Source organism: Prionailurus viverrinus, chromosome X (genome assembly GCF_022837055.1).
Source record: "Prionailurus viverrinus isolate Anna chromosome X, UM_Priviv_1.0, whole genome shotgun sequence".
In the NCBI taxonomy this organism is placed as follows: Eukaryota; Metazoa; Chordata; class Mammalia; order Carnivora; family Felidae; genus Prionailurus; species Prionailurus viverrinus.
The window spans coordinates 25,184,652-25,201,443 of record NC_062579.1 but is presented as its reverse complement, the minus strand read 5'-3'; the positions used below and the strand labels follow the sequence as shown (position 1 = coordinate 25,201,443).

General features: G+C 37.7%; 1 protein-coding gene across 13 annotated transcripts in view; it reads left to right on the top strand.

Annotated features, from left to right (window-relative positions):
• The window catches only part of DMD (dystrophin), a 2,022,811-nt gene that overhangs the window by 382,832 nt on the left and 1,623,187 nt on the right, over positions 1-16,792 (top strand). For all 13 annotated transcript variants that reach the window (XM_047843142.1, XM_047843144.1, XM_047843153.1 and 10 more), the window contains 2 exons: positions 2,780-2,952; positions 10,006-10,124. In XM_047843142.1, the coding sequence (XP_047699098.1) occupies positions 2,780-2,952; positions 10,006-10,124 (292 nt within the window). The remainder of the gene's footprint in view (positions 1-2,779; positions 2,953-10,005; positions 10,125-16,792) is intronic.

Below are 16,792 nucleotides of genomic sequence, written 5' to 3'. Positions count from 1 at the left end.
ACTACGCTATGTAGACAGTTTGTTCTATAAAGTGGTGTCACCGCATTCTTGAAATCTAGAGAAATGTTTAGAATGGATTTCTGCATGAGACGAGTTAGAGGAAGGAAGCAATGAAATACGACAACCCGCTGAACGGCATTTGCACAAAGCCATGGCAAGAATCAAATGTACAGGAACTAATAAAAATAAAACCAGGAAGCTGGCCTTTTTCTCCTCCGTGGTCTGGGTTTCCACTTCCCTTCCGGCTTCTGGGAGAGAGGGAGGGAGGCGGAGCTTCGGCTCTTGGAGCCAGCCACCTTGTGGCCCACCGACCTTGACCCTGACCAAAAAAAAAAAACGGCCTGGGAGCCTGGTGACCTTCCGGCTCCGCCCTCACGCCTGCGTGCTGTATCTGCTCGCTCAAAGGCTGCCTCCTGCTGGCGGGGTCGAGCTGTCCTTTGTCACCTTTGCTGTGTGGCCTCCTCAGCAGCTGCCTTCCTGCCCCCTCACCTGCGGGACTCGTGCTGGCCGTCTTCTGCTTCGCCCAGGGCCTGCTGCCGAACAACAGTGGTAGGACATGCGCTGGCTCACGGTGGACTTCCCACGCCTTGTCAGGGCCGTTCTCGTCTACCTCGCCGTCTCCATTGCAGCTGTCGCCAATTCCTCAGACTTGGCCCTCAGACGGGGTCCCTGGCGTCTTTACCATCATCTTGCTTGCGAGGGACTTCTTCGTGACCTTTAACGAGGCGGCCAAATTCCTCGCACCGGGAGACTCTGCAGGCGACAGCCAACAAGGCATCGGAAGAAAGGGCTGATGCCGTCTGACTGAAGGCCTGCCAGTGCCCGGGCTACCCGCGCCACACGGGTCATTACTCCTGCCCCCTGTGACTGGAGTGTGGCCAGGGGACACCGTGTGCTGGGACGGGGGCCGTGACTTCGCCAGGAGCAGCGGTGGAAGTTGCCGACAGAGCGGCCGGCCCTCAGCCCTGCGGCGCCACCCACCCGCTCTGCGTCCGAGGGCCTCTTGAACGCTCAACCCCTTCTCTCCACGTCCGCCCCGCAGCCCGAAGCCCTTAACCTCTCTGGCAAAAAGGAGCACGAGGGGACAAAGCAGACGGAACCTTGTCACCCCCATCACAGATCACAGGCAGCGCTTCTTGATGTAGGGGGAGGGAGAGTGGGGGTTTGAGGACAAGTCGCTTTACTTGTTTTCGTCTGCATTTGGCGCCCCTTGCTCGTGCCGGGTGCCTTGTCGAGAATGATCCTTCCAAGATTCTTTTGTTCAAAGAGTACCGGGTCCCTCTTCGTTCTTGAGGCAGGAAGAAAAGTGACTTTGCCCTGTCATCTAGGAGAGAGTAGGTCTCGGTGACCGTGACACCTCGCATTTTTGGAGACCACATCTGCTTCAGGTGACGTGACTCTTCCAAGACAGTTTGAAAGAAAAGCTCATAGATTAGCTTACCAGGTCCAAAATATCAAGAAATAACCGTGAAATAACAGTGACAGCATCCTGGGTGGCCCAGACAAACACTCTTTTCCTGGGGGCCACCAGCACTCTGCTTCTAGACACCGGGCCAGGTCTCTTACCACCTCTGGGGAGGTAAGATGTGTATTCTGTGTTCACCTCAGGACCTCTACAGTGTATGTATCTTCAGTGGGATTTTGTGACACGGTTTTTAATACTAAAGCGGCTTCTTCAGTGTCATTTCCCGTGACCCAAGAGGCCTCCTAAACGAGCCAAGGTTTTGGACCCATGTTTTGGGCATTTGTAACTTTCGTTCTTCTCTTGCATGTGAATCTATTTCCTGAAAAAAAAAAAAAAAAAAAAAAAGCTTTAACAAATGAAGCCAGACTGACTACAAAACAAAGACAAAACAAAACCCAAGGCAATACATTCACAGCTTTTAGGGATAAATACTTTTACTTCTGTTGATTTTTCTTGTTATTTATTTTAAAAAGGCAAACTCATTTATTCTGTTCTGTTTTTCATTTTGGTCAGTACACATAATTTGCATTATTTTAAGTTATGTTATAAACCTAGGGATTTTATTTTAGTATAGCTGTCCTTTGATTCTTAAAACAGCCTTGTATGTATAAAAAACAGAGGCCTAAAAAAGGTTAAATGGCCCAATTAACACAATTTGTTAATAGCAGAGGCAAAATTTGAACCTAGGTTTAAAGGAAGTAAGCTCATTCTCTTAGCCACTGTGCCATTCTTTCTTTCTTAAAGCCACTAATATGGGTACCTGCGTGGCTCAGTCGGTTAAGTGTCTGACTTCAGCTCAGGTCATGATTTCCCAGTTTGTGAGCTCCAGCCGCACATCAGGCGCTCTCCTGTCAGCACGGAGCCCGCTTCAGATCCTCTGTCTCTCTGCCCCTCCCTTGCTTGCACTGTCTGTCTCTCAAAATAAATAAATAAACTTAAAAAAAAAAAGCCAGTAATCTTATTTTAGGCCTTTGGTCGATAACAAATCTGATGTTTTTGTACACTCTTCTCTAGCATATCCACTGAAAGTTAGAAGATGAGCAATTCGAAAAGCACAAAATTAATAGTTTAACGTGGCAGAATCTGGGAGTGATATTAAACGTGTGCAATAAATGGTGTATCGTGACACCAACCAATAAGAATACATTCCTAACTAATTAGAATGGACTCTGTCCTGGTAGAATCTATTATTCCTCACTACTAATTGACCCTAAAATTCCTATTATTTTTGAAGATTAGGACATTTACATTTAAGTTTGTGTGGTTCTTGTTCAGGGAATGCATTTTCTCATGAAAATTTCTTTCCACACATAGGTCAAAAATGTAATGAAAAATATCATGGCTGGATTGCAACAAACCAACAGTGAAAAGATTCTCCTGAGCTGGGTCCGACAATCAACTCGTAATTATCCACAGGTTAATGTCATTAACTTCACCACCAGCTGGTCTGATGGTCTGGCTTTAAATGCTCTCATCCACAGTCATAGGTAAGGCGACTGCTGAGATACTAATTTTTTTAAGTATTGATTTAGAGACTTAAATCTTTTTCTCCAGTGCCATTCTGGCTCATTTCCTACTATTTAACATGTTTATATGTTAAATGTATTTAATCATATTGATCTGGCTCTCCATTGGAATGCCCTAAATAAGAAGAGTCTGTTTTTTATGTGATATGTCATTTAATGGTTGAAATATTAAAATACAGGAGCATGAATACGGTTGCAGGAGGGGGCCAACATGTTTGAAGTTGGGACTCTACCGGAAAATCAAGGTTGTATTCTAACTTCGCTAAGAATGGAGTTGGTCTTTTTACACAAATAATTGTTAGTATGGGCCAAAACTTCAGAGCTAGAATGGTTCCAAATCTCATGTGAATGGCTGTAGTAAAATTAATTACTATCGTCAGATTAATAATGTGAAAAAGTAACATTTCTCTTGTCAGATATACACTTCAATAGCAAATACATAAGGCTCTGTGTATTTGTGTGTGTGTGTGTGTGTGTTTTAATTTTGAGGTTGAAAGAGGCTTTGAGCATCTTAGCAACCAAGGCAAAGAGCAGACCACAATTCCATGACTCAGTGTTGAGAATATCAAAAGAAACAATTGCTCTGGAATAGCAGAGCAATTGCTGGAAAGCATGAGAGAGTTGTGTGGGTCATCATAAAAAGAACTCATTGTGTTATAGTGAACCAAATACTCTTAACTGTATTCCAAACACTATTACGTTTTCTAAGATAACAAAATAGTTTGCTTTTTCTTGTATCAAGATGCTTAGTAAAGGAATTATTAACAGTTCAAGAAAAAGCAAAACAACGTGGTAAATACATATAAATAATGCATTCATATGTATGTAAAATATAAATATAAATATATATATATATATACACACACACACATATATATCTTACGTATAACACATTGAGTGCAAAGGATATCTACTTTGGTTTTCCTATTACCCATCTCTTTTATCTGGCCCAATCCCCAGGGTCAAATACATTCCCTTATTAACCGTGTTTGAAATGCCACTGGACTGCATCTGCCCTGATTTTCAATGCAGCTTATCTTTTCTCACTTTGATCTTTCTTTTCTTGACGAGTCTCCCATTTCCCTATGCAGATCTTGTTTCTAGAAAAGTCCAGAATATAAATTTTCTTCATGGTAAAGCTCCATCCAAGAACAAATGCTCTCTCAATAAGCATCTTTGTCAGGTGTCGTGCTCCAGCTGGATTTAATTAACCCCATCCAGACTGGGTTTCCAGGTGAATGACTCAGCAACCCTATTTTCAAAAGGAGGCAAACTCACACTCATTTGGCATGTTAAGCAGTGTTAACACGTTGTTTTTCGTAAGTATGACATGAAGAAAAATATTGCATAGCTTCGATACAGCTAGATGAGAAGGGATAGAGGCATTCATTCTGCATTATAAGTCAGTGCTGATTTATGCAGCCACATGCTTCACAGTAAGGGCCTGAACATATTGATCTTGCTGTTCATGTACACGTTGGCAAATGAACAGAAATACCAAGGATCAGGTTATGTGGTCCTTGTTGGCTCTTTAGCATTTTCTTTTCAAGTGGAAGACTTCAGTCCTGTCAGCATGTTCACACGCTACATTTGTTAATATTATATGTCATGATTTCTGAATACATTTGTAATACAGTAAACATTTCCAGATTGCCCTGCAGCATCTGTCCCTGACCCACTCTTTCTTTCTCAAAATATCATTTATATATTCTCTCTTGTCATAGTGAATGAATCATCAGTAACTACCTTTTCATACATAACATAGTTACTTTTCAAGAGGTTTCTCACAGTTGATAATGCTCTTTCATGAATCATCTCTGTCTTCTTTTTGTCTTTGACAGATGTTCATATTGTTTATCTAAAGGAAAAAAATGGTTGAAATTTCTGTTCCAAGGTGATTGTCTTTGGTACACTTAGAAATGTCATGAGGTGTTCTGATTTCAATAATTGAGTGACTAAGCTATATACAACAAAGGCATGCACTTAATAAAGAGCATAGGGATTGACAAAGAGCCTTGCAAAAGGTTAGGATATTGCTTGCCTTATATCTATTTAAGGCTAAATTTTATCTGAATATGTAGGAAATGAGAAGTATTATATTAAAACACAGAGTCCACTACAGTGCAGTTAAGTGGAGGCCAGACTCTACTTTTGTGGGAATACTGAATGGTAATTCATTAGAAATAGCTCAGAATATACAGATAAGTTGCTGTAAGTATGATGTTACAATTACATTTTCTTCCTAATCCATCATTTTAATTTATTACCAAAGAAGTAACATAGGATGTAGTTAAAAAAAAAAAATCAGACATGGTGGGGGGCAAAGGAAAACAAAACAAAACAAAATGTGTCTTCATGACCCCAACCCCACCCAGTCACCCTCCATTTCCTGGAAGTGGTTCCTGTCAGCAACTTTTATCTTTCTGATGGTTTTCATAATTACATGTTTCATTTCCTGATTAATGTCTGATAGGAGGTGGATTTGCTTCTTAATGCGAAGCCCACAAATATTATCTCTTATCCCTGTTTCCTAATTCGATTACTACAATATAATCATTTCATTCTTAAAATTGTTGCCTGCGATACTTTAAGTGGTATTGGTGTACCTTTTTTCATCAAGTTTATAATTTTTTTTTTCAAATTTTATTTTTAAGTAATCTCTGCATCCAGTGTGGGGCTCAAAGTCACAACCCCAAGATCACGAGTCACGTGTTCCTCTGAGCCAGCCAGGCGCCCCTTGTTTCATCAAGTTTAGACAACGGGGTGCCTGGGTGACTCAGTCGGTTGAGCAGCCGACTTTGGCTCAGGTCATGATCTCGCGGTCCGTGAGTTCGAGCCCCGCGTCGGGCTCTGTGCTGACAGCTCAGAGCCTGGAGCCTGTTTCGGATTCTGTGTCTCCCTCTCTCTCGGACCCTCCCCTGTTCATGCTCTGTCTCTCTCTGTCTCAAAAATAAACGTTAAAAAAATTTTTTTTTAAAGTTTAGACAAGATTTGTTGAGTACCTGATACAGAAGATCACACTCTCTTCTCTCCACCTTCCATTTTGTTATAGTATTCTTAAAAAATATTTTCTGAATATAGTTCATACACAATGTTACATTCATTTCAGGTGTACAAAATAGTGATCCCACAACTCATACTATACTCACCACAAGTGTAGGTACCATCTGTCACCATATAACGTGATTACAATATCATTGATGATATTCCCCCGACTGTGCTTTTTATTTCCATGACTTACTCATTCCATAAGTGGAAGCCTGTTTTTCTCATTCCCCTTTGCCCATCCTACCCACCACCCTCCTGTTTCATTATTTTTCCATCAACAGTGTTTGTAACATTTACAAATATAAGTTATAGGTGTTCTTGGCATGAGCCTATAAATTGAAAATGCAGTATTGTTATTTCATACATACAATTAACTTTAGAACTAAGTAATACTTCGTTAGTAATAGTATCAAAGTGTAATACTTCATTAGTAATAGTGTCAAAGTAATTTGATACTGTAATTAGTCCCATTGCACATAATGGGAAACTGAGGCACAAAGAGGTTGCATTATTTGCCTAAGACCATTTGGCTAATATGTGGTAGAGCCAGAATTTGCATTTACAGAGACTCTGCTTATCTACTGGGCTTTGTTATCTTACTCAAGATGTTCATTTCCTCAAAAGGTTGGTAATCCTTGGTTACACGTTCTTATCTACGAGTTCAGGTCTGGGTTAGCATGGGAAGGTGTGCGGCTTTCTTCTGCATTTGCTTAGTCTTACAATTCTTTGTGCATTTGGAGATCATAGTTGCTTACAGTGTTAATTGTCATGATGAATTTTAATCATTTAAAACAGATTAATCTTAATACTAGAGGGGACCTCCAAGGCCATTCAGTACATTTCCTTCTTTTTTAAATGAACACACTGAGGCTCAAATAGGTGATTAGTTCATGACCAAGAGGAGAAGGGGATGAAGGAAAAAAGGGTTAGAATGAGGAAGCAGTTCTGTTTTTTCATTATACTCATTTAACTCTGTTGACTGTACTGTAGGTGAGAAAACTAGTCTCTCACACTCTCCTACCTATATTCTTTTCCACTTGGATTGCTGAAGGATGGAGAAAAGAAGGTGGAGCAGAGATTTCAGAGTGAAGTTAAAACTTCGGCAAATAGTATAGAATTTATGATTTCTCTTTTGAAAAGAACGGAGATGTTTCTTTTAAATCTTTTACTTTCTTGTGTAATACGATGATCACCTACACACTGAACAGTCATCCAAAGAAATGGAACCTCTGTAGCAACGTACACCTCACTCTGTGTTCCTGTTCACCTCATTTCTGTCCATAGCCCCTGGGTAACAATGTGATGAAGGAAATACTGGTCAAGAGAGAGACAGAGTGAGTGCAGGGGAGGGGCAGAGAGAGAGGGAGACACAGAACCCGCAGCAGGCTCCAGGCTCCAAGCTGTCAGCCCAGAGCCCGATGTAGGGCTCAAACCCACGGACCGTGAGATCACGACCTGAGCCGAAATTGGACGCTTAACCGACTGAGCCACCCAGGCGCCCCTATCATTGTTATTTCTTATAGTCTTTCCACACTCGAGTAAGCTCGCAGGTTATACAAATTTCAGGTTTTCAAGTATTATAGCTTTTTTGGGTAACATGGAGTAGAGAGGGCAGGTTAGACTTGCTAAGAAGTGAACAAAATTCTGGTAAGTTAATCAGGGTAGCATCAAGAAAGGAAAAGGAAATGCGAGTCCAATGAGAGAATTGTCCGTTTATTTTCATTTATGGTTTTTGAAAATAACAGCTAAGCCCATCCTTATAATTTCCTACCTTGTAGAGCGTGAGTTCTGAGGCAGGAGTCCATTGACAGACCCCATTGTCTTAAAATTCTATGTAAAGTATGTTTAAAGATATGGACAGGTTTTTGTATAGATACACGTTTTCTAGTGCTCATCAGATTTTCAAAGGTGTCTGTGATCCAGAAAAGGTGAAGAATCAGTTGACGAGTGGTTTCCAATGTTGTAGGGGTAAATGGTAATTCCTTCAACGGCCAAGACCTTTCTCAACCTCCTCCCAGTCCCCCTTCCTAACCCCGTCTCCCACTGCTTCTCAATGGTAAAGATCTCTCTGTGGAGGCAAGCCTTTGAGTTTTGACCAACTAAGCACATTCTGCTTTTTTTTCTGGTGTAAGAAGTTTGATTTTTTAAATATCATTACAACTCAGAATTCTATTCTCAAAAACTTCTTAAATCTCGTTGCAAACCATGATTGAAGATTCCCTTAAGCCTCGAAAATTTCTTGACCTCTTCAGATTTTAGAAAACCTTTTCTATTTTTCACATTTACAATGTATTTTAACTTATTATGATGTGGGTATTTTTTCCTTATTAGGTTTTAAGCCCTTAAAGGATAAGAATTCCCTCTCATACTCCTTTTTGTTTTCTCTATTATTAAGTAAATTGATATTCTTATAGTATATTGTCATCCATTTGCTGCTTCCATGTCAACGAAATTTATCGAATCAACAAACATTTAGTCAACAAGTATTTATTGACCATCTCCTATGTGTCAGGCTTGCGTTTCTAGAAGTGAACAAAAGCAGTGAAAAAAACCTTTATTCTGCATTCTAGTGGGGGAAACAGATACATAGACAAGATTGGTTAAAATATATAAAATATTAAACAGTAGTAAGTGCTGATGAGAAAGAAAGGGATAGGAAATTAGTATATGTATAAGTTTGATTAGGAAGTGTGCAATTTTATTTATTTGTTTTTAAATGTTTTTTCCACTTATTTTGGGAGAGAGAAAGAGTGCAAGAAGAAGGAGGGGCAGAGAGAGGGAAGGAGAGAATCCCAAGCAGGCTCTGTGCTCTTAACGCAGAGCCTGATGTGGGGCTCTATCGAACTGTGAGATCATGACCTGAGCCAAAATCAGGAGTCAGACACTCAACTGACTGAGCCACTCAGGCACCCTGGGAGTGAGCAGTTTTACATGGGGACAGAGGAGGGAATAACAATCCTAATCATAATCATAATAATGACTTTTAAGGAAATACATAAAGGAAGTAGAGAAGTGAGCCATGTCAGTGTCTGAGGAAAGAGAATTCCAAACAGAGGGAACAGTACATGAAAATACAGAAACTACCTAGCCTCTTTGAGGAATGTGAGGAGAGAGGCAAGGAATAAAATCAGGAAGTTAATGGCGAGGCAGACCATGTAGGGCCTGGTATGTCAAAGTTAAATCAATGAATTTTACTCCCCCGATAGCAGGGACTTGAAAAGAAGGTTATGATGAAACATTTTAACAGATCACTCTGGCAGCTTTGCTGAGAATAAATTAACAAGGGCAAGGGTGGGAGTAAGGGAGACATTAGAAAGTTAATGCACTAAATAATCCATGCAAGATAAAATGGTGGTTTGGATTGAGGGGATGGCAGCAAGGATAGTGACAAGTGGTCAAATTCTGGATACATTTCCAACCAAGTGTTGTATGAGAATGAGTCATCAAACTAGACTCCAGAGTTTCTGTGTGAGCCACTGCAAGTTTGTACTTGTTGATTATTGAGGAAGGGAGAACTATAAGAGAAGTAGGTGGGTGTGGGGTGGTGTGATGGGGATGAATACTACAAGTTCAGTTTTGGAGCCTTGAGTCTTGTGATGACTCTACATAGAAATACTGAATAAGCAGATGAATCTAGAGTCTGGAGTTCAGGGAAGAGGTCTGGGCTAGGCTTGTAAAATTGGAAGTTACCAGCACATGGCTGGCACTCAAATTTCTGAGGTTAGGTGAGATTAATCTATTTATGTTGCTTGACAAGGTAGAATAAATTCTCCTGTGTTTTCTTCAGGTTTTTCAAGTAAAATTCCAACTTGTTTCAATGAAAAACTTTATTGAGGGGTAATGAAGAGTAACATTCAACTCTTAAGGGTGATGGGTATGAGTTGTCAATTAAAAATCAGAATCTTGTGGAAAATTGTAAATTGATTTCTATTTGTCTTTGTGTGTGTGTGTGTGTGTGTGTTTCAGGCCAGACCTGTTTGATTGGAACAGTGTGGTTTGCCAGCAGTCAGCCACACAACGACTGGAACATGCGTTCAACGTTGCCAAATATCAATTAGGCATAGAGAAACTGCTGGATCCTGAAGGTTGGTACATTTCTCGAGTGCCATGATTTTTAGTGTAGTTTAATATTTATCATGTCAGACTTAAAATTTCCACAAACTAAGCACAAAAGAGAAACTATGCATGGTATGTTTTTATGTATCCTGGATGTATTTAACACACTCTTTCTTCTTGCATTATATTCTGAATTGTCCTGCATGATTTTAGTTCGCAAAATACCATTATCTTAAAGTGTGAAACTTGAGAAAAAAAATTCCAACCCTTTAGAATGTATATGCCTCATGGATGAAGCATACTACGTTTGAAGTATGTTGACTCCAAATAGTTATAAAAAGTTCATGTTTTGCTTATTCTACCAAGAGATTTGATAGACTAATCAGCTATAATTAATTAGCTACTCTTGCCAATTTCATTCATATACTCTATAAAAGGCAACATGGTTTACTGTTTAAATGAGGAAATCTATTCCTGGCACTGCTTCTGTTATAATTTGTCACTCTGGGGGAAGTCCTCCGTTGGATGGTTATTCATTTTCTGCTTCTTAAATTGACAGGCAGCACTGTATTTATGTTTTCATTATATTATGCTTAAATAAATAGCATCCTTATCTCTGGTGCTACATAGTCATACTTTGCACACACATGCATTAGAGGGATAATGATTCTTGACTTCTGTTTTTCTTCTGGCTTATGAGGCACTTTTTTTGTTTGCCAACTTGTTTGAAATTGTACACTCTGTTCTCCCTTCCCTGAGGCTTTACCCTACTTTAAAACCAGAATTTGGAGAAGCGGTATCAGTGGGATTGATATCTGTGACATAATACAACCTGGTATTTGGGTAGGGTTATATAATTAAACGGTCTTTGGAATATCGAATCATTTGCAACTGCGGAGATTGAGTGGTAGTGATAGGTCTCATCAGGAAAAGCCCAGAAACACTTCAGAGGATAGTCTTTCAGTGAACTTAGCTTCAACTAGAATCTAATCCTCTGTGTTGCAGACCTGATTGTCTCATCTTATTGACAGCAGATGCATATTGTGTGTGTGTTTGGGGGGAGGGGTAATTTTAAACTCAAAAACGCATATATCAATCAAAATGAAAATTCAGTCATTTTAAATGAGATATATAACTACCACAAGAACCAGAATAGTCACATGTAATTGACCAATATATTGTTCTTATTAGGCATGTGTACTTGGGAAGGAAATTGATAATAACACAGATGTGTTTGTGAGGTTGAAATCAGATTAAGTTCATTAGAAATGTTTCTTCTGCTTTAAATAATGCATAATTTAGCACTGACTCCTGTAAACTCTTTTTGTTGCTTCAGTAGATAATTAGCATTCCTCCTGCCCCGGTCAGCCCCGGTTTTGCTCTAAGGCAGAAATTGTATCAATCTTATTTCCTTGTTTTGCAGGATGGGGGAGGGTTACCTCTCTGTTGACTCCCATACAGATTTACATGTTTTTTTAATATCTCCAGTGAGGTAGATAAGGGCAGACATAATGAAAATATGAACTCTAACCCCTACGCGTAAAAGGTACAGTGTATATGGGTTTGAAGGATACGCCTGTTAATAGTGTTTTATTTTTCATTAATCCATACATGGTAACCAGTTCCCGTTACCTGGGATATATGCTCTAGTTATTCTTGTATGTGCCCTATCCTTTCATAAAATAGTAAGAGTAGGCTTAAATGAATTTTTTCTTGTTAAGTGACAAAATGGCTTTTGATCTTAAGTCCTCCTTTGAATCAGTGAAATAGGGACACCAAATAGGCATCCACATCATAATCAGGAACAAGATTGATAAGCCTGTAATCAGAAAAGGGCAGTTACATAAATGATGTATTTTATAGCATAAAATAGCCTGATATACCCATTTCCATACGTTTTCCTAAATGAGAAGTACATGTTGAAATGCATATCCTCTAGAGCGTTATAATATCTCAAACAACAATTCAATGTTAACCAAATATAACATGGAATACAAACTGATTAATAGAGATCAAACCCCTGGTTATGGTTTCGTTTTGCCAATAAAGTCTTTGAGCTGAAAACCCTTTCTGTTGATGGGCTCCCTTCCATTTTAAAGAGCATTCTGTCTCCTGAAATGGTTTATTACAGTTTATTTATGGCTGTCAGCAGGATGAGGATTCAACATAAATCTTATATGTTTAGATTTCTGTCAGTTCCTGCCATTGTGTTAGGGAAATAACCAAGTATGCTTTTAAAAATTACTGTTCAATATCTTTCAAGAGATGTTATCAGTGATAATTGAAAAAAAATACTAACTGAATCGTAAGGATTTTTATTTACTCATTTGTTAGTCGCAAAAGAGAGAATAGCATTTCTAAGAATCTAAGACTTAGAACACTTTGTTCAGTGTATCTCACATGGGAGATTAATGGACTTCTTTCATGCTCTGTATGGTAATTACCTTTGAGATGTTCATATTTTTATTTAAACACATATTGGTTCTTTAGCTTATACATAACGGTGTCAGCTATTCTCCAAAGCAGTTTTCATTTCATAACTAATATACTTCTTAGGAGGTTAATAAAATATTTTGCTTTATATTTGGGGAGATTTTTATTTTGGGGGGATTGAAGTTGTATTTGGCTTAGGAAATACCTGCCAAAAATGTGTTTAGAATTTTAAATGTATGCTTTGTTTATTGGGTTGATTTATAAATTAAAAAGTCATTGAAGTATAATTGGGAGGTTTTCATGTCTTGCATATATTGACTTTGGTATATTTTATTTGGCTTTAACTGGTGTTTTGAGGCCTGAGGTTTGGTTTTAAGAGGAATTGCCTTTTAAAATGAGTAGCAGTAAGCATTAGCATAAGCAATTTCAGGAGCTGTTTCTGGTGTGTTTAAATGTTAACATATGCAAAAATAAGTACTCCTAGGGTAAAATTATTTAATAATTTATGCATCTTTAGGCTCATAGTTATAAAAGGTTTATCTCCTTCAAAATATATCCTATTGTGAATCAGACGATTCACTTTCTGTCACGATTTCCCTGTAAGACATGCTTAGTGCTTGCATTGTAGGTTTTATATACCCACAATTATTGTTTGCTTCCCTGAGTTTCAACAAATTAGTTTGTTTGCCAATCCACACAGCACTTTCTGCATTAAGAGAATGCTTTGTCAGCTTTTCCATGTGAATAACAAAGTAAAGATGTTCTTTTTAAAGGAATACAAAAAATGGGGATAAAAATTGTGCTGGTTCTAGATATCTTTTGCATATTACTTTTCTAAATCATTTCCATTTGGGATATACAATATGATGTGAAATGCCCTCACTTATTTACCAGGGTAACTTTGGATTGAAAAATGAATGATGAGAGTCAAATTTGAGGAACACTGTGGCTTGCAAGAAATATTTGTAACCTCAAAATGACATTTACAAACCAATTAGTTCGGTTTTAATCCACTTCATTTTAACTTCATGAAGATGGTGACACAGATTGTATTTTCTGCTTGGCTAATCTCTGCATCACTCTTCAGTTGTTTTCAGAGCCTACTTTTCCAAGAATAAGCACTGCCTTTTGGAAGGTTACACTCCTGAAATGAACAGTTTTAGACTTAACTTTATATGTATGCAGTTTATTAGCCTTTAAAAAATTTCAAGGGAGGAACGTCTGGGTGGCTCATTTGGTTAAACGTCCACCTCTTGATTTCGGCTCAGGTCATAATCTCACGGTCATGGGACTGAACATGGGATCCAGCCCCATGTTGGGCTCCTTGTTGGAGCCTCACTCCCTGTCTCCCTCCCCTTCCCCCTCCCCCCTTTCCCTCAAAAAAAAAGCAAGCAAGCAAGCAAGCAAGCAAGCAAGAAAGAAAGAAAGAAAGAAAGAAAAAGAAAATCAAGGGAAAATATGTAGCATTTGACCTAAAAGAGAAGAATGCTTTTAAGGCCTCTTATTTGGATATCCGTTGTTTGAGCAAGTGGTGTTTTTCTTTCATCTTTGTTAAAACCATCACATTTTGATTCCCTAACAAAAAGAAATATTAGTAAGTGGTTTATGCTAAGTTAACATGTAAAGAGAAAAACTATGCCAAATTTAAAAGGATATTGTTGACTGAAATAACTAGAACTTCTTAACACACATGCACATGCATTTCGTATCATTTGGATTGATTTTTATCTAGAACCTACTGTAGAATACCTTTTCTTCCAGAAACTGTAATGAGATTGGAATCTATTGGTGTTCCCCATGAATATGACTTCAACTAGAAATTTTTATTATAAGTGTCTCAGATTCTTTAGAACCAAACTGTCTGCAGTGTTAAATGTTCTTTTTCCCACCTAATAAAAAAAAAGTATTTTAGTAGTACATGTAAATAAAAACAGCCATTGTGTTTTTGATGACAAAGTAACTTGTACAAAATAAGTTATTTGTATAATTTTTTTGTTGATTTAGATCATTGTCTCTGGCAGAGAGTCTTTAGATATACTACAAATTGTTGCTATCTAAAACTAAATGGTGAGTTTCTTGGAAAAACATTTTTTAGTCTAGTTATTCTGTTATGGAAAATGGAAAGTATGATCATCTGCTTATGCAGATATGATAATAGCAAAATAATGTTCCTATTATATCAGCAGGAGACTACTTTTTCCAGGATTTCTTTTTTAAGGAAACATTAAAATTTGATCATTAAAACCAAATTATATCATTTAATAGTGTTAAATGTAATAATAATGAAAATATTTCTTTAATTTTGAACTGCAATGGATTGTACTTGGAATGCACAAATTAGAAATGGTGTCATATTAGCAAAGAAATGGGGTACATTAGCAAATTTAGTGTTGACATCTCGTTTACTTATGTGTCTTGAGTGCAACCTATTAACAAAGGAGTTTGGGAAATGCTGTTAAATAGTTTAAATATATACTTGTATTAGTATTGCTTAGAACAGACACTAGCATTGATACATAATGAGGCTTTAGGAAAACTGATGGCTGATAGAGACGTCCAGAGAAATGTGATCAACATATTCCTAGCCTGCATGTTATTAGAGTAAGGCTACTTACTAGGATATGCTTCACTATTTTTAGGTTTTATCCTGGACCTAATAAAATACATGTTATTTGTACATTTTTTAATTGATTTAGACTATTGTCTATGGCAGAGAGCCTTTAGAGATATTACAAGTTGTTGCTATCTAAAAGTAAAAAAGAGGTTCTTTTACAACTGTTCTTTTCCATGGGCGGATACATGATATAACTAGCCTTAACTATCCAATGACACTTTAATATACTTTAATGCATTTGAGTTAAAGTTGACTCGACCATAGTGTCTAGAGACATCCTTAGTTTTATCACTGCTACTGTAGAGAACAAATCTTTAAGGGACAGTGAGGCAGTACTTTGTACATGAAAGTAATACACAGCAAAATAAGTAAATGAAAACTTACTACATGAGTAAACAGTTACCAGTGATAGTATACAAACATTATGAGGATACACATAATACATTAACACTGTATTACAGATGATTATATTAACATTAAGATAATACTGTTGGGATATTTTATTCCCTGTTGGAGAACTTTTAAATTGCTTGTCCCAACAGAAATCCCAAACAAATAAATATGTTAACACTTTCCAATAGCCTGAAAAGCTAACAGTGGTATGGTGGGTGGTGGGGAAGTGGAGGGGGGGAGAGAGAGAGAGAGAGAGAGAGAGAGACAGGGAGGGAGGGAGGAAATAGGAATTTACTGTGTCTCTTTGATGTCTTCTACATTAATCTCAGTTCAGATAGCATAGAACACCAAATATTTTCAGGACAATTTGAGCAAATCAGTAACAAATTGATGTGATTTTTATTGTGTTGATTCATTTCAGTCATTTGGATGACTGAAATAATTGGATATAACTGTTCCATATTCACCCACTTAGACAATAGGAAGACATCCAGAACATTAAAGACAGTATTTGTGTGTATCCATGGCCTGATTTATCCTTTACCATAATTTAGCATTTTGTACTAATCTTTCATGTCCTTTCATAATTTATGACAATTTTAACTTCATGGAAAATAGTTGATTTATATATTTTATCTCACAGAAGTTGATTTGTTAAGGTAAAATGAATATTATTTCTCGTTATAGTTAAGTAATGTAGTTTCTCACTTGATTATGAAATTTAAATAAAGAAGTATAATCTAATCATGTTATTCAAGATTTATGTTGTGATGACGTTCTATACCAAATTTGTTCAGGAGCATTTCAGTATAACCCTTGTCTAGATAACTGGGAATTTCTTTTGAGTTATTTTACTCGGATTTTTTTTTTTAATCTAAGTGGGGGAAACATAACATCTTAGGCCTATACAGTCACAATAAATCATATTGAATGACTCATGGGGCATTCAATTGTTTAAACAGCTGGGAAATGCATCCACCACATTCTAGTTCTGAATGACATATAATATTTTGTGGATGATGTCTCTAGGTATATCATCGCTAGGAGTCCATTAGACTGTGAAGGAAAATATATTGGAAAACCAATTTGTTGCCCCTTTGTTTTTAATTTTAAGTAAACTCAGCTATGATGCAGTAAATTAGGTATTAGTATGTTTGAGTAATTAAAGTGTTCCATAGTTGATATCTGTGTTTCTTACTGATCCCAGAGGGGTATAGCTTTAATCAAAAGCATTTTGAATATTTAAATTGTGATGGA